Source organism: Populus alba, chromosome 6, assembly GCF_005239225.2.
Source record: "Populus alba chromosome 6, ASM523922v2, whole genome shotgun sequence".
NCBI classification, from domain to species: Eukaryota; Viridiplantae; Streptophyta; class Magnoliopsida; order Malpighiales; family Salicaceae; genus Populus; species Populus alba.
The window spans coordinates 9,969,865-9,991,418 of NC_133289.1; the positions used below are offsets into that span (position 1 = coordinate 9,969,865).

Consider the following 21,554-nt stretch of genomic DNA (forward strand, 5'->3'; position numbering starts at 1 on the left):
TCAGTTCGGTTTGATTTTTGTGGATTGGTTATTTTATATTTTTTAACTAAAATGATTCAGTTCGGTTAAGGTTTTTTGATTTCAAACTTATAAAACCAGAACAAATTAAATAATTTTTTAAATATTCTAATTAGTTTAATTGATTTTATTTCATAATTTTATAATTTCATTAATGTATTTTAAAATTTTTTCAGACGCTGCGAGGTTCAAGCTAGCATTTATCACAAGGTGTCTTGGTTTCGTTACTTGAAAATGAGAAGGTGTTGATATAGCAATTATAGTCCATGGACTTAGTGTGGTCCAAAGAGGAAAATTCAAAATGAGGCCCACAATTAAGCCCAAGGAGATTTTAATCGCGCGCCTAAAGGCACTTGAAGTAGGGTTTCGGAATCCAGGCTTTTCCATTTTTTTTTTTTGCCTTTTATTTTCGATGGAGAAGAAGAACATCAAGACACTAGCTAGCTCCGGAGCTTAAAAAAAAGACCCCCTCTTCCATCAACAAAGCATTTTCTTTTTTATTTTTATTTCCTCACTTCTTCTTCTTCCTCTTCCTCTTCCTCTTCTTATTTTTTGTTTTAATTGAAGTGTTTTAAGTTGGGAAAATGGCATCCCCAAAACAACTCCTCTCCACCATCGAATCCACACTTCTAAATTCTTCGCCACCGTCAGCGGCGGAGAGAGTCGAACTAATGCACGCTATTCGCAGGTCTCTCCCGTCTCTGCAAGCGCTCCTCTTCTACCCGGTACGCTTCCCCCCTGCTAATTAATATTTATTTATCTTTTCACACACACACACACATATATATTTATACACTGGTCTTGTTTTTTTAGCCTCCCAAACCATCGGACCGCGCACAAGTCGTCCAGTCGAAAGAAGTTAGGCTGCCGGATTCACCAGCAATCTCACTAGATGATCAGGATGTGCAAATTGTGAGTTTCATTTTGTGATAGTTGGTAGTAAATAATCTCTTTTTTTATTTGGGTTAATTGGAATTGGCTCAGGTTAATTCTTAGCTGAGCTGTTCACTAATAAACCTTATTACTTAGGGCTTGTATATTTGTTTTTATAATGGTAGAAGAACCAACAAACGGGGACATAAAAAATGATAAAATTTTGAGTATTGATAGTGAAAATTTTGAAAACAGCTTTTACAAAAGAAAACAAAAACAGAAAATGGAAGACGGCAACGTTACCAAACGGGCCCTTTGTAGCTGCTAATCATGTTTATTAGTAAGAATTTTAAATTCCTTGCTGAATGAACTTACTTACAATCATGTCTTTATATTTGCAAGGAATTTAAAATTCTTACTAATAAACATGATTAGCAGCTACTAAGTACCTAAAATTAGAAGCTAATGTGCAATGGCTTATCTGATGTGTATTTGAGGAATTAAGCCAATATGATGCATGTGAATACTATGGGACTTTACGCTTATTTGTATTTATAATCTTGTAATGTTTAATGCATGACTTATCACTGAATAAAGTTATTCACTGTCAAGGTTGGTTATTCATGCCTCACTAGTTTTTACGATTTGAAAACCATGTATTCTTAGTCCTCATTTATTTCAGGTCTTCTAATATATAGTTGTTTCTCTCTCACCAGTTTTTAAGTCCATTTTTTCTTTTCATACGTAATGCTTGATCTTTTGTGCTTATGTTTGATTGTAGGCATTGAAATTGAGTGATGACCTCCATCTTAACGAAATAGAGTGTGTTCGATTGCTGGTTTCTGCCAATCAAGAGGTAAATCTTGATTCTGCTTCTTTGTCTCCTGTTTTCACTGACTCATGATATATGTGCTGCCATTATGCTCTTATTCATGTTTCTTCTTTTCATTTCTAGTGGGGTTTAATGGCGCGGGAGCCATTAGAAATCCTGCGGCTTGCAGCAGGACTTTGGTACACCGAGAGACGAGATCTAATAACAGCCCTGCATATGCTATTAAGGGTGCCTCAATTTCTGGTTTTTTTTTTTTTTTAAGTTTAGTGCCTTTCTAGGTTTTTTAAACTGTCCTTTGCAGGCTGTAGTGCTTGATCGAGGACTTGAAGATGATATCATCTCAGACATCCAGAAGTATCTTGAAGATCTAATCAATGGTGGGCTTCGACAGCGATTGATTTCTCTAATAAAGGTTTGAACTTTTGACTAGTTTGGTATACTGGTGTCTTCTCAGACCTGATCAGCCCTATTGCTCACACATTTAGAACATTATTTACCAAAATGCCCTGTGTAAGGTGAGTGTGGTAGTTGAAAGGTCTCGAGTGTCCAAATAGGTTTGAACCAAGTTGGATTATTCTCACCCTTGGTTGGGAGCAACATGCAGTTTAGAAATGGTTGTTTACTCAGGTTAATTTCCATTCGATCTATGTTTTACCTGTGCTAAAGTATTTGAATCTTGGTATGTAGCAAGTGGAGCTTAACTTATATCTGACCCTTTTCAAATAAATTAAGGTATCATTATATCTATTTGAAAGTGCATATATCTATTAATGTAAGAACCAAGTATCTCCACTTTCTAAAACAAGAGTAACAAAGCATATGCCAATATTTGATAAGGCTGATTTCTGTAAAACAAAATCTATGCTCAAATTTCTGAATCATTTGTCTATTTTACTTCTCTTAGGAGTCTTCTTTGGTGTTCATGAATCTTAACAACTTGACAATGAATAACTTTATTCAGTGATAAGTCATGCATGGCTTTGTTTACAACTTTCTAATTTACAAGTCTTTTTTTTCCCGCTGGGTAAACACACACAAATCAAGCTTTTTCATTGGACTTGATTCATGGAATAGTTGAGAGTTTTATAGTTGTTTTGTAGGCTTGGTTTCTGGATCTTCCCTTCCTCCTGTGCTTCTATTCTATTTCTATTGTGTCACTTCTTCTACCATGAACTAGTTTTGATTCCAACCACTGAATCAAAAAATTTTCTACCCCAATTACTGCTAATCCATTCATGACAGTCCCAAACCCTAATCCCCAATTAAACCACCACTAGATTAGCATCTACTCCTGTGTCCTAGATCAGTGTCATGCTTGGTTTTATTCCAGTGCCTTTGTTTTTCATTTTTGATAACCTTCAAAATTCGTAAGAGTGATTTTTTGTTTCAGCAAGTCAGTACTTGAACCCGGGTTTATCTTCTATGCTAGCAATACCATTTCTTCAGGTCTTGCTCAATGATCTTGGTTCTGGGAATAATGTAGTAGGGAGGAGGTTATGACAGATCTTATGTGTGAAATTCAAATCCTGAGAGGAAAATAGAATATCTGCAATTCAACTGAGGTTTAGATGCTTGCTTCCCTATTATTACAGTCCCTTTCTGTGCTAGCGTCTTAGATGTTGCTTTAGGTCTCTGCAATTCCTATTGAACTTTCAAATGATAAAAGGGGTCTTAGAAGCACATAACGCATTGAAGTTTTGTACCTTCAATCTGCCTAATCTACTTAATCTGAGTGGACTTTCAACTTGTAACTTTAGCTCACAGTGTGATAGCAGCTTATGGAGCTGCTGTTCCACTGGACTAGTTGCCAAACACTTTTCTCTTTGGGCTGAACTTGTTTCCTCTTAACTACATTAATGCACCTTTGAAGTCATCTAAGCTTGATGCAGTGCTTGAGTAACTTAATTTGGAATCATGTTGTTAGGAGTCAAGCATGGAAGAAATAAATGCACCTGATCTTATTGATCATTGCAATATTATGGCATTTTGACATGATAAATTTTCAAAATGCTCACAAAGTAATGAACTGTCAGAAACATCTTTACTTTCCTGCTATTTATTGACTCTGATATTTGTTTTCTTGCTATAGAGAATATTGAGATTTCAGGTAGCAGGACATGAAATTTAATATCTTCAGATTGTAAAATAAGCGTCTAGCTTTTGTTTTTTTAACTGTGCAGTTACTTCACTTGCCATGTGGCATTTTATATGATCATCTCTGTTATTTTTGTGTCATATATTGAGCAAATTGATATCTGTTTGGTTCAAGGAACTCAATCTGGAAGAACCAGCTGGTTTTGGTGGGCCTCTTTGTGAGCATTATGTCCTTGATTCTAGAGGTGCTCTTGTTGAGCGTCAAGCTGTGGTTTGTAGAGAGAGATTGATACTCGGACATTGCCTTGTCCTCTCTGTTCTGGTTGTCCGGACAAGTAAGATTCTGAGAGTTGTCTTGTTTTTTGCACTGTTTCTTTTATATGACCGTGGTTTGTGTCGAAGTTTTACAGTACCCATAAATTTCACCTGTGAAATATTGTTTCGTGAGTGCAATACTTGTGAATAATGACTCAAGTTGATAAGTTTTTGCTTTATAGATTGTATATTTTCTTTTTGCCATGTGCATGGTCCTTTAGGGAGTTAATTATTAAGTGTTTAGTAAAAGTTTCAGAACTTTTGGGCCTAATAAATATCTAGTTTCCTTCCCTTATCGGATAACATTAAAAGGACAAGACCTGTTTCTTTCTTAACCAGTGTTTTCTTTTTGTGTGCTGGGTTAGGAGTGGAGCACGCAATAAAAAATTGCAATGCATGCCTTACAAGTAGTCAAGTATTCATACATGGTTAAATGTGTCAAATTAATGTACCCTTTGGTGTCCTTTCCCTTTATCGTCAACCTTGCTTAATGTAGATGGAAATGATGTTTAGTTGAGATTTTCTCTTTTGAGATCAAATAGAACCAAACAATACTTCCCTTTTTTCCTCTGAGAGTGAAAAGGTTTATTCATTTGACTTGCTATAAAATTTCCTCATTACAGGTCCAAAAGATGTAAAGGATATTTTTAATTGTTTAAAAGATAGCGCAGCTGAACCTATGGAGGGCACCAACACATTAAAACATCAGGCATGACTTTCTTTTCTGTTGACTGTGCAGTTTTATGTTTATTGTTTTTTTTTTTTATGGAAGAATATTACCTGGGATGATTTTGGTTTTTCCATTTTTTTCTTGCTATGAATAAAGTTACTGAGAGTTTCTTTTCACATTTTCTGCTTGTGCAGATTACATTCAGTCTGCTTTTCTCTCTTGTAATTGCTTTCATATCAGATGCTCTGAGTGCCGTTCCTGATAAAGGATCTATCCTGTCTCATGATGCTTCTTTTAGAAAAGAATTTCATGAAATTGTAAGATGAATGATAAATTGTGATTTTCTACCCATCGTCAAAAGTGACGGTTTATAATAATTTGATAATCTTGCATACTCGTTGCTCAGGTGATGGCCGCTGGAAACAATCCAAACGTGGAGGGCTTTGTTGGTGTTGTAAGACTTGCTTGGTGTGTGCATTTGATGTTAATAAATGATGCGGTTTCAGCTTCTTCATCAAATAATTCAGGCTATGTAAATTCGTGCCTGGAATTCATTTTCTCACACAATGTTTTTCAGTTTTTACTGGATAACATTCTTCGAACAGCAGCCTACCAGGTTTGTTATGTTCAATGTTTCCCTTCACTGGCAAAAAAATTATTTTCTTATCTTCTAATCAAAGCTGCCTTAAGGTCAATGCATTTGTTATTTTTCAATATAGCCTTTGCTCAACCAGTTGGTTTACAAAATACCTTTAAAACAAAGATCGTTATTTGATTTCATAGTATGACCCTTTCTGCAGTGTGTACAGTTCTACTCTCCACTATAATTCTGAGGGAGAGTCAAATTTATTTCCTAGGGTTCCCTCACTCTAAACATGGGATTCAGAAAATGCATGGATCAGGCTTTTGGAAGCTCTTAATCTATAGTGGGTGTTTCTAGAGTCTTCTGTTCTTGTGTTGTGCTGCTCAATCCTGGATAGATGTTGTGTAGGAATACTTGACCTTCTGTGGTGCATATATTGTTGCATGTTCTCCCATTAATCCTTATTTTGATTGTGATGTTACATTTTGTTTATTTTCTCTCTAGCATATGGTGAAGAGTTTGCTAAATTATAGAATGTGACTTTAAGGCCAATATCAAATTTTGGTTTCCCGCAGAATGATGACGAGGATATGATCTACATGTACAATGCTTATATGCACAAGCTGACTACTTGCTTACTCTCTCACCAACTTGTGAGGGATAAGGTAAGTTGGATAATTTCTTTTTCTCTTAAATCTTAATATTATTTGAAAATAAACCCATTTGGAGTTGTAAGATGCTATGCAGCTAGTAATCAACTTGTACATCTGCTAGGATTTGTGTTCAACTGCCCTTTATGATTCAAACTAGTTGAGCAAGATCTCTTTTTGTCAGTCTCTGTCAGATTGTTTGGTGTTTTAATGCCAATTTGTTTTCTGCTCTGGGTGAGCACTTGCTCAAATTCTTTTCTACTGCCTTCTTTTGGAGTTATTGTTTTTAAATGCTGACATTGCAGTGCTCTTGAAGGTAAAAGAATCTAAGGACAAGGCAATGAGCACGCTCAACTCATACCGTTTGGCTGTTTCACAAGATCTTATGCATGATAGCAACCCGGATTCACAACAGGCCACCGAAACTGGTCATCTGCTGTTTGTTTCTCTGCTGGAGTTTGTGAGCGAAATTTATAAGGTTTGTTGTACCTTATTTGTATGACTTGGTGAATTTGTTCATCACCAAGGAATTTTGAACTTGGAAGTTCCAAAACAGTAAATTCTTTAAATAAATTACAATCTTTTGTGAGCTATACCACTTTCTTTGCCAACTCTAATTAAAATGTTAGTTCCTGTTTCTGTTTAGATTTAGGATCTGAAAGAAGAAATTACTGAATTAAAATTTAGTACCGAGAAACAAGTTGTGCATTTTTTTTAATTAATTCTTCATATCTATCTCACCATTTTCTGGTACCTTGATTTTTTTACTTTTTCCAGAAAGAACCAGAGCTATTGTCTGGCAATGATGTTTTGTGGACATTTGTCAATTTCGCTGGAGAGGATCATACTAATTTTCAAACACTCGTAGCCTTTTTAAAAATGCTGAGTGCTCTGGTATGTGAATTTCTGTTTTATAATTTAATAAGTGGAGAATGCTATACCATGTTTATGCTATGTCCAACTTTGGTGTTCTTGATGTAATGTTCCTTTCAGGCTTCAAGTCAAGAAGGTGCTGCAAAGGTTTATGAGTTACTTCAGGGAAACGCCTTCCGTTCTGTTGGGTGGAGCACTTTGTTTGATTGCTTAACTATATATGACGAGAAGTTCAAACAGTCAGTTCAGACTACTGGAACCATGCTACCAGAATTTCAGGAAGGGGATGCAAAAGCACTGGTTGCATATCTGGATGTTCTTCAAAAGGTTTTAACTTACTTCTGCTAAATTTTTCCTTTCTTTCCTTGAATTTGATTACTTCCGTGTGGAAAATTGATTTGTTTCTATGGTTTTATCATCACTGTTGATTCATGTAAATAACATTAGGATATTTGTGCCAATGGGCATTGATAGTCACATTCTCGAAAGGAATTTTTATCACTGGATTGCTGATAGAATTTCAAGGATAACTTCAGCCTTTGTCTGCCCTCCTCTCAGCATTTTAGGAAAAAATAAAATATGAGGACTTACAATCTTATTTTTCCAGAAGGGAGTATTACTCCTTTTCTGAACAACCCTTTAGTTTTTCATTCTCATTAATTTTTTCTCTCCTGTTCTGTACTCCTTTTACGCTCTTGGTTTTTATTTATTTTCTGTGTTCTGCAGGTTATTGAAAATGGGAATCCTGTGGATAGAAAAAACTGGTTTCCTGACATTGAACCATTGTTCAAGGTCCTTAGTTATGAAAATGTGCCTCCATATTTGAAGGTTGAAGTTTATTTGGATCAAGCTGGTTCCCTAAGCAAGTTTTTCAGCAATGCTTGCAATTTTCTGTTTAAGTATTCGAAGCATCCACTGAGTTGTTTCTGCCCCTTTGTAAATTGAATATACCATTATTTTACAGGGTGCTCTGCGGAATGCTATAGCTACTTTTGTTCATGTCTCTCCAGTCCTAAAAGATGCTATTTGGAGTTATCTTGAGCAGTATGATTTACCTGTGGTTGTTGGGGCTCAGGTTGGAAACATTGCACAGCCGACAGGAACACAGGTTAGTTTTCTCTGTAGAATTTAGATTTTTTGTGGGTGTCTGAACCTACTTAGAATGTATTAGCTGTATAATTTTTTGCTTTCTTTATTTTAATACAGGCATTATACATTTATAGAATTTGATGATTTCTTTGAGAAATATTTGAAGGTGTTCATACAAATGGTTTTTTGGACTTGATTTGATGACCTTTTGATAACATTTGCTCTTTTAAGCCACATATTGCTACTGGCTATTTGGCATGTTGATTGGTTGAATCTAGTATTGCATGTACAAGAGCTTTCAGATGCAAAATGAAGAGTCATTCATATATCTTATCAAATTCACCTTTTTTCTCTTTTCATTTTTGTGTTTTGAATAGAAGTTAAAAATTTCTGTAGTTTCGTTTCCTTTTCTGATGTTAAATATCTATTCTATTTCATGTATTAGCTATATTATTATTTCAGAAAGTGGCTGTGGCACTTGATGTTGATAATGCACAGTTGCTTGTCAGAGTCTCAATGAGCTAATTATGTTGAGATTCGGAACTGTACCAATTTTATCTGGACATCCATTATCAACTAGGACTAGGGAATTGTTTAGTTTACCTTCATATGCTAAAATATTTCTGTTGAACTCTGATTTTTGCAGGTTTATGATATGCAATATGAGTTGAATGAAATAGAAGCAAGGAGAGAACAATATCCTTCAACAATATCTTTCCTTAACTTGTTAAATACTCTCATTGGTGAGGAAAAAGATGTGAGTGATAGAGGGCGTAGGTACGGCTCAATGGGCTCTTTCTCACATTCTGATAATTATTTTGTTTTCTATGCTTTCTTGCTCTAATGTTGTTTATCTTCTTGCAGATTTATAGGTATCTTTAGGTTCATATGTGATCATGTCTTTGGGCCATTCCCTCAGAGAGCCTATGCAGATCCTTGTGAGAAATGGCAATTAGTTGTTTCTTGTCTTCAACATTTTCACATGTATGTCTTCTACCATTTTCAATAAGGAACTCAGCTTTTTCCTTCTTTTCCACTTATATTTATTTAGGATCTTATGTATCTTTTTGTAGTTTCTCCTTCATTCGTTCTCCTATTCCATACTTGTTCATCTTAAACTGAATTTCTGCTTTCCATGCAATGGACTTTTCTTTAGGTTCCTGTTTCAGTTGTAAAGATGGAAGTTGATATGTTTTAACTTTTCAAATAAATGAAGTATATCACATCAGTTGCGTAGCATATGAGAAACTTATTTATGTTTATAATGTATTCTGCAGGATGTTGAGCATGTATGAAATTGAAGATGAGGACATTGACAGTGTTGTTGACCTGTCACAGCTTTCAACAGTCACACAACCATCTTCGCTTCAGATGCAGCTTCCGGTCTTAGAGTTGTTAAAAGTATGTGTTTCATTGCTTGTTTGTCTGACTCCAAATGTTTACTCATCTACTTCCAATGTCAGCTTGTGCTTTGGAAAGGTGGTTGGAAACTCAGAATCATATGTGTGCTCTTAACTTTTCAATTATTAATATAAAGTGCTAGCTTCCAGTGGGCTTAGATTCCCCGTTCATATTTCTAGGAAAACAAGCTTGTTGAGTTAGCAATTTCATTTTCTCTGTAACTTTTGTGTACATGATTTGGGTTTTTAACTTGTTACTCTGGTCATTCCTTTGACTGTTTTCATTACAGCTTTGGTTTTTTCAATTTGAATTACAGATTATAAACTTGTTCCTCCAGTGGTTATGTACTGATTTTTCCTTTCCTTTTGTTTTCCTCCCTGTCTAAAGAAAAGTAAAAAATGTAATTGGTATCCATACTGATCCTGTAAAGAAGAGGTTCCGAGTTTGGATCTCTCTTCCCCAGGCTTGAACATACAGGTTCATATTTAGAATTGCATTTTTCCCATGCTAGGTATGTCTGTTCCCATGCACTCAACACTAGCCTAAACGTTTTGCACCACAATAATCATTGTGGTGGATGCTTGAGTCGAGTCATGCTCTTCATGTAAATAGCTTGGCCCTTGTATTTATCATCTTCTTTCTCTGTAACTCTTGATGTATTGTTTTTGTTAGGTTAACAATGAAAATAAGGTCCAAGGCATTCTGGGACATCATGGTCCAGTGACTGTTCTCTCATATTTTGAGGGGGTTTATAGTTAGTACTGTAGCATCTGATTTTCTCTATCCCTCCTTCCTGTTACATTGGGTGATGAAATTAATTCTATTGAGTTTTCTAAAGGGAAGTATATGTATTTTGCATTAATTGAAGTTGAAAAGGTACGTGCCTGCTTGGTTGGAGAGATCTTGCAGTAATAAAATAGAGCATAAATTGTATCTCTCCTTTCATTAAATTGTTATTGATTGACTTCTCAAAGAAGGTATCAGACTCTCTTTTGGTGCTATATTGTTCCTGAAATTCTGTTTGGGCTTGGCTTGGAAATTTTGTTGCAAACAACATTTTTCTTTTTTAAGCCTTGTGGCTAGATTTGCATTATGCTTTATTTCATATGTTCTGACAATTTTTTTTCAAAGCTGCATGACTTCCTTATATCTGTGTAGACTATAGGCTGATAATTTAGTTGTAACATAATGTTTGACATTTTTTTTTGGCAGGATTTCATGAGTGGCCGGATTGTTTTTCGAAATATCATGGGCATCCTTCTGCCAGGGGTAAATTCTATAATCACTGAACGGACTTCTCAAATTTATGGGCAACTGCTTGAAAAGGCTGTACAACTTTCTTTGGAGATTATTATCCTTGTCCTTGAAAAGGATTTACTAGTTTCTGATTATTGGCGTCCTCTATACCAGGTAACTGTTTCATTTTTGTAGCATGCGTTTCTTCTCTGATGCATTGAAGCTAGCATTAATGTCTAGTTTGGTTCTTCTATATATATATAGAGGTAAGTTTGAACTGAAAAATCCTGAGTCCTAAGCTTATTGGGGCACGCTTGATTCATGAATTTTGTCTACTTCTGTCTGCTTTGGGCCAGATCTTCTGAAACATTTAGTGCATGTATGATCTGACAAATTTTAATATTTTTTGGTCTCGTAAAAGGGTTATTTTGATTGTTTGATTGATTTTTTTTCCTGATTTCAATCTTGTGTGCTCATTTCAGTGTCCATATGTTTGTTCATTATTCAGATGTCATTCAGGTGGTGCATGACTTAGTATAAATCTGGAAGTTATGGTTATAGAATAAGTTCATGCCTTTTATCTATACAGAAGGACAAAAGAACAAGGCTATGCCTGTTAAGCTTTTTCAGAAATACTAAATTCCATGCCGAAGTCCAAAATGCATACACAATTGCTGCTCACATTTAAGACAAACTCCTAAATTATGTACCCAACTTTGTGGCTTGACATAAGCCCTTTTGTTATTCACATCTATTATAACTTGTTGTGTTTTATTTGGCAGCATTATGTTCTTTATTTTGAAGAGTTCTTTTTAATTAGATGTGATGCTAATAGAAGTTAATAATATAAGAATGAATAAATTTTTTATAAATTCTTTTTGTTGAATAACTTTTTTTGATTCTTTATTCTGAATATTTCTTTTTAAGTTGATGTGATGCTAATAGAAATTACAATACAAGAATGAATAGAACTTTTTGTTAAATAACTTTTTTTGAATATTAGCAAAGTTTGTCAAAAGTAATAATTAATGTTAGTCTTTGCCTTGATTAGAGGTGGGACCAAATTTACATATTATTATTCGGAAATGTGATAATGTTAGTATTGTATTAAAGGTATAATAGTTGTTGAGAAGTTTTTAAGGAGTTAGTACTTTATATATATCTTTGGATTTCTGGCATGGAGGCCTTTACTAGCTCACAAAGTGTTCCACAATTAATGTTCTAATATGATCATCTCATACAACTTTCTCATTTTTATTCTTTGTACACAATATCAAGGTTGCGCTTGGTTACTGTCTCGAGATGGAAAAGATAGAGACAATGGGATAAAGAGGATGTCTCCTTGCACGTTATGTTTTGAAAGGATATGAATTCACTCTGAAACTGTCTCAGAGATAGATTTATTATATGTCTTTGTTTCCATCCCTTCAATCAAATACGTTTCTGTCCTTTCTATCCTAGGACACTAACTAATCACAACCAACTATCCACTTGCCTAAATCAAACTATAATGTAACTTGGAGAAGTAACATATTACATATAATTTGGAAGTAGATTTCAAATAATGTTCTCATTACTTGGTTATTTCTGTTGCAGCCTTTGGATGTTATTCTTTCACAAGATCATAATCTAATTGTGGCATTGCTGGAGTATGTCAGATATGATTTTCTACCCAAAATTCAGCAATGCTCAATCAAAATCATGAGTATTCTAAGGTACTGAACACATAATTGTGTACCTTTTTGTCTGGCTGCATTCCTAGAAAGAGTGAGGTTAGGTGAAATGTTGATTGGTGGGTGGGTGTGCTTAAAGGTGGTGGTGTTCAGGAAAACAACCAACTAAAGTAGCCAACGAATCAAAGCTGAAATAAATTAAAATGATCTGTTCATTAGGTTTGGTATGGTTTTATTTCACATTTTCTGATTCTTTGGTTTGATATTGATTTGAGATCAGCGAACTGTGGTTGCCAGCCAGCCTTTAACTGAACCAATTACTAGGTAACCGAACCAAACCAGTTTTCTATGTGATTGGTTAGACTACCTGAGTTGAGGCATAAAAGTGCTTTTCTTTTCCGTTTATATTTTATCATTATTACTTTAACTTTTTATTTTTTTTTCTTGCAAATGTCACGTGATCGAGAAATATCTTCTTGTTAAATGTTTTTAATGGACCAAAAATTCATTATGAAAATTTTCAATAGAAGCTTAGAAAGTTTTAAAAATAGAAGTTGGTTAACCAATAAATTGAGCCAGCTATTCAATAATTAGGTTCCTGGATTCCACTACCTTTTTATTTGAACTTTTTGTTCTGTTATCAGAAACAAGAACGCCCCTAATTGTTGGTGGCAGTCTGTATATATTCAGTGTTTTTGAGTCTTCATGGCCCTCTGCAGAAAGCGTTAACGACACTATTGTTACTTTTGGTGACAGTTCCCGTGTGGTGGGTCTCGTACAATTACTGTTGAAATCCAATGCTGCAAACTCTTTGGTTGAGGATTATGCAGCCTGCCTTGAGGTACGATCAGAAGAATGTCAGATTATAGAGAACAAGGTTGATGATCCAGGGGTTCTGATAATGCAGGCAAGTCCAGCTACTGCTTTGCTTCCAGCATCAATAATGTTTAATGATCTTTATTGATGTCTGTAATCAGCTTTACTTTTCTTTTCAGCTCCTAATAGATAACATTAGTCGGCCAGCTCCAAATGTTACACATTTACTGCTTAAATTTGATATTGACCACGCAGTTGAGCAGACAGTTCTGCAACCAAAGTTTCACTACAGGTTTTTTTGGTTTCAAGTTGCTTATGTACATTGATATTTAATTTTGTGACGTCTATATGATAGATTGTACTTTATTATTTAACTTGCAGTTGCTTGAAGGTTATTCTTGAAATCCTGGACAGACTTTTAAAACCTGAAAAGAATGCAATGCTTCATGAGTTTGGTTTTCAGGTTTCGTACTACTTCAAATTTATCAATTATAGTGTTGATTATTTGGTTCCTTTCCTGTTCTGACATTTTAAGAATATCTAACCATTTTGACTGGTGCAGCTCCTTTATGAGTTGTCCGTGGACCCGCTTACATGTGGCCCTACCATGGATTTGCTGAGCAAGAAAAAGTATCAATTCTTTGTAAAGGTGCAACATGAATTATAATCTAAAGCTCTTTGATACTGTTACTCTGCTTATATTGTATAAAGTTTTTATGCATTTTGGCACCTGTTTTAAGCATTTCAGTACCTGTTTTCTTTCTGGATTATATGACAGCACCTTGATACTATCGGTATTGCTCCGCTTCCTAAACGGAATAGCAATCAGCCACTTCGCATCAGCTCCCTTCACCAGGTTTGTTATTGTTTTTAATATTTGATGATTAACCAGGCTTATTGTTCTATTGTGGTATTCTAGTCTCCTCGTACATCCATTCTTGTAGTATGGCAGTCAGCATTTAGACACTGGTCGAATTAGCCCTTTTCCGACAATATTTACAAATAGCTACCATCTGGCATTTTGTTGTTAGCATGATCAATCTTTAAAGACATGGATTTTATGTGAATATCATGACCACCAAGATTTCTATATATAAAAAGATGTCTTTGTAGTTTCTAATTCGGCCAATCCATTGTTAGAAGAACCAGATGCAGTAGTGACCCTATTGAATAGATGGTTCAATTAAAAAGTTCACAATATAACATTAGTACTATTTTGATTACCAATTGTATACACAGTTTAAAATGATATACAATCAGATTTAATGTAAGTGTTAAATCTTCTAAGAACCAAAATATCTGGTTTGCTGAGCTGGCTGTTTCACAATTCTGACCAGCTTGAATTAGGCTTCGTGCTGTCTTTGCCTTAAATAGTTCAACTGAAAACCTGGACCATTTCAGGATGCTGCTTCAGTTCACTAATGCTATTGTCTGATGGGAAAGTATCGTCTATTCTAAAAACACTAATTTGCAGTTTGCATGATGTGATACTGGAACAAGAATTTATAATTTTCATTTTGCAGTGTTCATTTTCTGTATTCTCTAAGCATTGAAGCTCCTGATCTTAACATTGCAGTTGCCTCAAATTGTGGAAATTGAGTTGCAAATTCTCAAGATGTTTTACTTTTGAGCTCACTCATGGATTTCATTTATACATGCTGTGTTACATGGAAAACTGCCAAGTAATTAACATTGCATGTAAAATTTCATGTCTAGATGCTTGCTAATCTTTGAATATGGACAAGAAACCAAGAATTCATTTTTATTTTATTTGGGAACAATGGAGACTGCTACTGCTTGAACCTATGATGTCTATTCCCACCTCCATGCTGCCCTTACCACTGAAGAAATCCTTATGATTTATCTCTATACAGCTGATGATTGATTTAATTTCATTATTTTTCCTAGAGAGCATGGCTCTTGAAGCTTTTAGCTGTAGAATTGCACTCTGGTTATATGGGTGGCCCCTCTCATCGAGAAGCATGTCAGACCATACTTGCTCATCTTTTTGGACGGGATGTAATTGAAAGCGGGTCTGATCATGTAGTTTATGATTCCGTTATACTTCGAAATGGTACTGAGCATGCTGGGACCCAGACAATAAGCAAGAATAAGGTATCGTTTACACACTCTAATGTTTACACACTCTAATTATCACTTGTTGACTGGTGTATAGCCTTTTCATTTGGTTCTTTTGGACTGGGAGCTCATGCATTTTTTTGGTGTTTGATAGATTTATTTTATTTTATAAGAATTCAATCTTTACTTCTAATTTTTTAAATATTATACACGTACATTCTTCCTTAATGACTTGTACATTTACGCAGTCTAATAGCCTATTTGGGATTGTGGTAGCAGTTCTGGTTAAGTGTTTTTCGCTTAGAAATACATCAAAATGATGTTTTTTTTATTTTTTTAAAAATCATTTTTGAGATTAGTTGAAAACATAAAAAAAAATTTTAGCAAAAAAAAATTTTTTTTTTGAAATTTGAAACCGCGTTTCCAAACAGAGCTTAAATCTCCTATCCATAGCTAATTGTAGGTCAATGAAAATAAAGCCAGAGCCTCAAGATAATGGACTTGAAATTGGACCTGAATGTGAAGTGCACTTTTGCATGAAACTCTGAATGCCTTTTATTACCATGACTAATATTTGACCACACTCGACCTCGCCACTTTGCCAATGGAATTACAACAAAGAACTGAATACATCTTCTTCCTTTGCTTTGCCCCACCTCTAACAATATGACCACTGCTACTGCCTTTTGTTTGTCTGTACTCTAAATATCTAGAAGCATGCTTTATTTTATTTTTTTGTGTTTCTCTTTGAACTTTATTGACTGAATGTTTTAACCATTGAAAGGATTCACTCACATCATTTTCTATTTCCTTGATTTCTGGCTCAATGTAATTGTCAGTGAGACATTGCCTTACTGCTGTATTAAATATGTTTAAAGTTATGTATTTTTCATGCCAGCTTTATTATTCTCAGATGCTTTGTGGATATATCTTTTTAGAGGTTTCTTTGCTACTTAGCGTTTACACTTGCATTTCAGTTTGTTTTACTGATGCTGCTTGACTTTAACATTTCTTTTCTTATTTCAAATTGCTTTATATGAAATGTTTATGCTCCATGGTGTCACAAATTTAATCAATTTCAGTCTTGGAGCTTTATACAATTAGCTATTTTTTTCTCCTCACAGCTTTTTTGTTAGCGAGGAGGGTTTTCTTTAACTCTTGAATGTTTTTGGTGGTTTTTTTTCTTACTTAGTATGTACTACGTGAGTATTTGGTTTTTAGCTCTTGTTTTCCCTGTAGATGGGTGGTAAATCCTCGGTTCTTGCTTCATAGATAGATATCCAATTTCATAGATTGCAAAAGATTATCAAAACAATTTATATTTAAAAAGGTTTGTGGATTGTTTTTTGAAGGAAAAATATGCTTTCTCATTTTGTTGCTGCTGGGAACATGTCTTCTGTTATGAAATTTAGGTTTTGGAGTTGCTCGAGGTTATCCAATTTCGATCTCCTGATACTACCATGAAGCTTTCTCAGATTGTTTCCAATATGAAGTATGACTTGATGGTAAGAATTGCACTTTTTGTTGGTCCTTGCTTTGTTTCTTCTATGCTGACTTCTTTTTACATGTTTTGCAGGCAGAGGACATACTTGGAGATCCAAGAACTTCAGGAAGGGGCGGTATCTACTACTATTCAGAGCGCGGTGATCGTTTGATTGACCTTGCTTCTTTCCGTGATAAGCTTTGGCAGGTTACTTTATAATTTAAGTTTTTGGTCCAGGATTGATTTTCTTTTATTAATTTGCTGAAATTTGCCCAAAGAAGGATGCTGGTATTGATTTTTTTTTTGCTCCAGAAATTCAATTCAGTCTATCCCCAGTTAAGTAACTTTGGAAATGAAGCTGAACTCAATGATGTAAGAGAGACAATTCAACAGTTATTGAGATGGGGGTGGAAGTATAATAAGAACCTTGAGGAACAAGCTGCCCAACTTCATATGTTAACTGGCTGGTCACATATTGTTGAGGTCTATTGCTATCTCCCTAGATCCTTTCGCTGATGGTGCTGTTTGAAATAAGATTTTGGCTGCTTATGTCTAAAACACTTCCATTTTGCGTTGATCAACGCGTTTGCTCAGGTGTCTGCATCTAGAAGAATACATTCACTTGAAAATCGATCTGAAATTTTATATCGGTGGGCACCATCTCTTGTTTTAGTTTTTCCTCTTAATTCAAGTTTCCTTTTGGATACTCTGTAAATATATTTCTGGCATTGGCAGGGTTCTTGATGCCTCTCTAAGTGCTTCTGCTTCTCAAGACTGTTCATTGAGGATGGCATTTGTATTGAGTCAGGTACGATTGATCTTTTTGATTAACTCAACTTTTATTTTTTTTGGGAAACTGATGTCACAAGGTATCTAAGGAGGTCCCCCTTTCTTAATATATACTACACTTTGCTTGATTTTGAAATTTTTGTAGGTTGCCCTAACATGCATGGCTAAACTGCGTGATGAAAGGTTCTTGTGCTCTGGTGGTTTAAATTCAGATAATATGACATGTCTTGATGTTATAACAGCAAAGAAACTATCAAATGGTGCCTGTCACTCAATATTATTTAAGCTTATAATGGCAATTTTGAGAAATGAATCATCAGAAGCTCTGAGAAGACGGTATGTTTTTCTAGAAGCTGATTGATTTTATTGCACTTGTTGAACTTCTAGTTTAAGTCTGAGTTTTTTTTTTTTCATTGGCTGGTGGTTGCAGTCAATATGCATTGCTACTTGGCTATTTTCAGTATTGTCAGCATATGCTTGATCCAAATATCCCAACATCAGTTATGCAATTTCTGATGCTCGAGGAGCAAGATAGTGAAGATCTAGATTTCCAGAAAGTGTGTAGATTCTAAACCACTGATTTAATTTTCTCCCACGTTTAAATATTTATCTTCTTTTATTCGTTGTCCTCTTTCCAGATTGACAAAGATCAGGCAGAACTAGCTCGTACCAATTTTTCAATTATGAGGAAAGAATCTCAGGCCATCTTGGATTTGGTAGATCTCTTACTTTTTCATCATATATTTACCAGTATGGAAACTGGCTGGAATGTAGGGAATCATGGCTGTTATCCTCAGCGTGAATTTTAGATAGACATTACTGGGATCTGAAATTCAGATTAAATTTATGGATTCTAGTTTAAAGAGGTCATCATGCTCAGGCCCAAATATGTGTAATGTCTTTGAAGTTTTAGTTAAAAGGCTTCACACTCAATTGGGCTGATCATTCAATTTCTGTTTAGATATACACTTCAAGTCGAGCTTCTTGTCACAAAAGAATTTTAAGATACTTAGTTTGATTCAAAAACATATATTATTCAAGTTCTCATTCTTGTCTGCTGTCAGTGCTGTTATTAATGCCTATGATTTATTTTCTTTTCCTGGTTGCTTTTCTCTGAATCAAAAGATAAGTTTTCATGACTGCTTTGCTTTTCATATTTTTTGTTTGTTGTTGAATCTCTAGGTAATAAGTGATGCAACTAAAGGAAGCGAACCTGGGAAGACAATAGCGCTGTATGTTCTGGTTGCATTAATATGTGTTGACCATGAGAGATACTTCTTAAGCCAACTTCAAAGTAGAGGATTTTTAAGGACTTGCCTAACGAGCATCAGCAATTTTTCAAACCAGGTGTTCTTTCTTTCACTACTAATGTACTGACGCATGGTTAAAACTGTTTTGCATTCTACAATTTTTTTTTTATTTCTCAGCACAGTAACGAGTAAATTTATCCACTTTTGAAATCTTACTTTAATGAAGATTTAATCAGATGATCAGGTGAAAATATAGATTTTGCTATTTCTGTGTCTTAGTTTATGTATGGAATGAAAACTTGAAAAATTTCTTACTCCCAGCTGTTACAATTTTTTTCTCCCCACTCTTTGGTTTGTATTAATGAATTTGTGAATCAAAATATGAAATTTTAGTTCATTAATTTTTGGCATGTTTTTCACATTTATTGGGGGGGGTTATTGATAGTAAAACTCTAGGGCTTGCAACCACGAGGGTGCAGGGTTGTGTTAGTTATTTTAGGCAAAATGGTAAAGGGTTTGACTCTCCATATTTTTTTTGGTTGCGATTTATAGCTTCCAAGTTAAACATTTAAGAGCGGTTTTGAAGATTTGATCAATCAAATAAACTTGAATTTAGAGAATTGGTTCTTATCGGTATTCATGCTGCTTTGTTCATTGTTTGGGTTTGCATCAAGAACCAGGCATGTACATTTGTATATGGAGATTTCCCTTGAACCAAACTCATTAGCATAGAGTCTGACGCAACATATAACGTGGATAAAAGTTAGTGTTATCAATCCTAAAGTTACAGTCTTAACACCGTGGAGGAATAAAAGGAAAATCTCTGATATTTTAGAAAAATCTAAATAATAGTTTGAATTTGAATGTTCTTAAAATAAACAAGATATGCTATTTATATTAGTTTTAGACCTAAAATCCTTTATAGTAAATGATTCTTAATTAAAACTTACCTAACTAATAAAATCCATCTAGCATAAGGATTTCGATATAATAAAATTCTAATTAAATTAAAAGTCCTAATTTAAATAGAAAAAAGAAATCCAAATACAAGGTTGACGTAGAACAATTATCCCAAGAATTTATGGACTAGATTGACAATAAAATCCATCTAGCATAAGGATTTCGATATAATAAAATTCTCTAATTAAATTAAAAGTCCTAATTTAAATAGAAAAAAGAAATCCAAATACAAGGTTGACGTAGAACAATTATCCCTAGAATTTATGGACCAGATTGACAAGACCAAGCTTGAAAAGAAATCCACAAAGAATCGGAACATGATATAAAGCTTGAAGTTACAATTTCCTGTTTTAATTACTTTTCTTGTTAATTTTGAATTTAATTATATTTTTACTTTTATTTCTAGTATTTAGCAATCCTAATGCTAGATGAATTTTATTAATTAGGTTTTAATTATGAATCCTTTCCTATAAAGGATTTTAGTACTAATATAAATTGGGATCAAGACTATTATTCATATAAAATAAAAATGCTAGAGATTTTCTTTTAAATTTCTCTACAGTTTGGTCTCTAACCTTGGGGGTTTAAGAACACTAGTTTTATCTTCGCTATATACTGCATTAGGTGTTATCAAAGCGGGTCAATATTTGGTGGAGTAGTTGGTGCCAACCATCTCTGTGACGGTGATTAGGGGATGTAACCTGTTTGGGATCAACTAGAACACCTTTCAGTAGCGATAGTAGCTTTAGAGGGACAAATGCAAATTGGGTTTTACGACATCAATCTTGACTTTACAATCAGGTTTAAGGCACTATGGTTGTTCGTAAACATGAATCGGGGAAGAAGAGAGGCATGCACTGGGGATGACTCCTATGGCCAACCTTTCATTGAACCAGTTCGTGCAAATCCTTGTAGTCAATATGACTACGAGTATTCATCTGGTGAGGAAGATCGAGGTAAGGAATAATTATGAACAAGATTATCATGTGGAGGTTGAAATTTCTTCTTTTGGTTGTGATTTAGGAGTTTCTTGATTGGTTAGTTGAATGTGATTGATTTTATACGTATATGAGAATTTCAGATCGAGAATGGTAAAAATTGTAGCAAGAGGTCTTATTGTAGTGGGATATGTTATTGGAGACTAGATGGCGAGAGGTAGAAGACCTATTGAGACTTGGGAATGAATGAAGCAATTGTTGGGAGATGGATTTTGGCCCCCTAATTATGATAAGCTTTTGTTCCATCAATATGAAAAGTGTTCCCAAGGTTCTTGAACTTTGCATGAGTATACAACGGAATTTTTGCGCCTAGCTAAGCAAAATAACATGCATGAAACTAATTGGTAACAGGTTGCTAGATATGCAAAGACCGAAACCTGCCATTAGAGATAGAATCAGGCTTTAGATGTTGCTGAGTGTTACCAATGCATGAAATATGGCTTTAAGGCAGAGATGTTGATGCGGGTTAGAACCAATACACGATTTGATTATCAAAGGAGGGTTTCTACAATAGAGCCTCGAATTACACTTGTTGAGAAGGGTAAGCTGCCACAGACAAATAGTAAATCCAAACCAGTTACTGCTGACTTTGGCTATGATAAAAATAGGCCTCAATCAATTCCTAACATGAATAACCATAAGAGATAATCTTGGTGCCATGCCACCTCCAATAACGTGTTATAGATGCAATTAGGAAGGACATAAATCCAAATGTATGATCTTAGAGGAGGCCTATAAATGTGGTTGATCATAAGGATGAAGAGTGTAAAGAAGGTACAAAATTGTATCATGAGTTTTGTGAACCTGATGATGAGGGTGAGTATGAAGATGATGATAGTTAGGTTTTTGTGGTGAGACGATTGATGCTCACA

At 34.7% G+C, this 21,554-nt stretch overlaps 1 protein-coding gene across 1 annotated transcript in view; it reads left to right on the forward strand.

Moving 5' to 3' along the window:
• The first annotated feature begins 409 nt into the window (after window positions 1-409).
• LOC118048374 (nuclear pore complex protein NUP205) overlaps window positions 410-21,554 on the forward strand; it is a 33,459-nt gene continuing 12,314 nt past the window's right edge. The window contains exons 1-35 of the mRNA XM_035058025.2: window positions 410-743; window positions 832-930; window positions 1,673-1,747; window positions 1,847-1,951; window positions 2,025-2,135; window positions 3,993-4,152; window positions 4,756-4,841; window positions 4,997-5,119; window positions 5,209-5,418; window positions 5,961-6,050; window positions 6,352-6,513; window positions 6,813-6,929; window positions 7,029-7,235; window positions 7,635-7,736; window positions 7,873-8,016; window positions 8,644-8,774; window positions 8,862-8,981; window positions 9,275-9,398; window positions 10,611-10,808; window positions 12,231-12,349; window positions 13,064-13,214; window positions 13,303-13,415; window positions 13,505-13,586; window positions 13,686-13,772; window positions 13,902-13,979; window positions 15,032-15,238; window positions 16,615-16,707; window positions 16,779-16,892; window positions 16,998-17,168; window positions 17,280-17,335; window positions 17,421-17,493; window positions 17,620-17,810; window positions 17,905-18,031; window positions 18,113-18,190; window positions 18,657-18,821. Of these exons, the coding sequence (XP_034913916.1) occupies window positions 603-743; window positions 832-930; window positions 1,673-1,747; window positions 1,847-1,951; window positions 2,025-2,135; window positions 3,993-4,152; window positions 4,756-4,841; window positions 4,997-5,119; window positions 5,209-5,418; window positions 5,961-6,050; window positions 6,352-6,513; window positions 6,813-6,929; window positions 7,029-7,235; window positions 7,635-7,736; window positions 7,873-8,016; window positions 8,644-8,774; window positions 8,862-8,981; window positions 9,275-9,398; window positions 10,611-10,808; window positions 12,231-12,349; window positions 13,064-13,214; window positions 13,303-13,415; window positions 13,505-13,586; window positions 13,686-13,772; window positions 13,902-13,979; window positions 15,032-15,238; window positions 16,615-16,707; window positions 16,779-16,892; window positions 16,998-17,168; window positions 17,280-17,335; window positions 17,421-17,493; window positions 17,620-17,810; window positions 17,905-18,031; window positions 18,113-18,190; window positions 18,657-18,821 (4,410 nt within the window). The 5' untranslated portion in view covers window positions 410-602. The remainder of the gene's footprint in view (window positions 744-831; window positions 931-1,672; window positions 1,748-1,846; window positions 1,952-2,024; window positions 2,136-3,992; window positions 4,153-4,755; window positions 4,842-4,996; window positions 5,120-5,208; window positions 5,419-5,960; window positions 6,051-6,351; window positions 6,514-6,812; window positions 6,930-7,028; window positions 7,236-7,634; window positions 7,737-7,872; window positions 8,017-8,643; window positions 8,775-8,861; window positions 8,982-9,274; window positions 9,399-10,610; window positions 10,809-12,230; window positions 12,350-13,063; window positions 13,215-13,302; window positions 13,416-13,504; window positions 13,587-13,685; window positions 13,773-13,901; window positions 13,980-15,031; window positions 15,239-16,614; window positions 16,708-16,778; window positions 16,893-16,997; window positions 17,169-17,279; window positions 17,336-17,420; window positions 17,494-17,619; window positions 17,811-17,904; window positions 18,032-18,112; window positions 18,191-18,656; window positions 18,822-21,554) is intronic.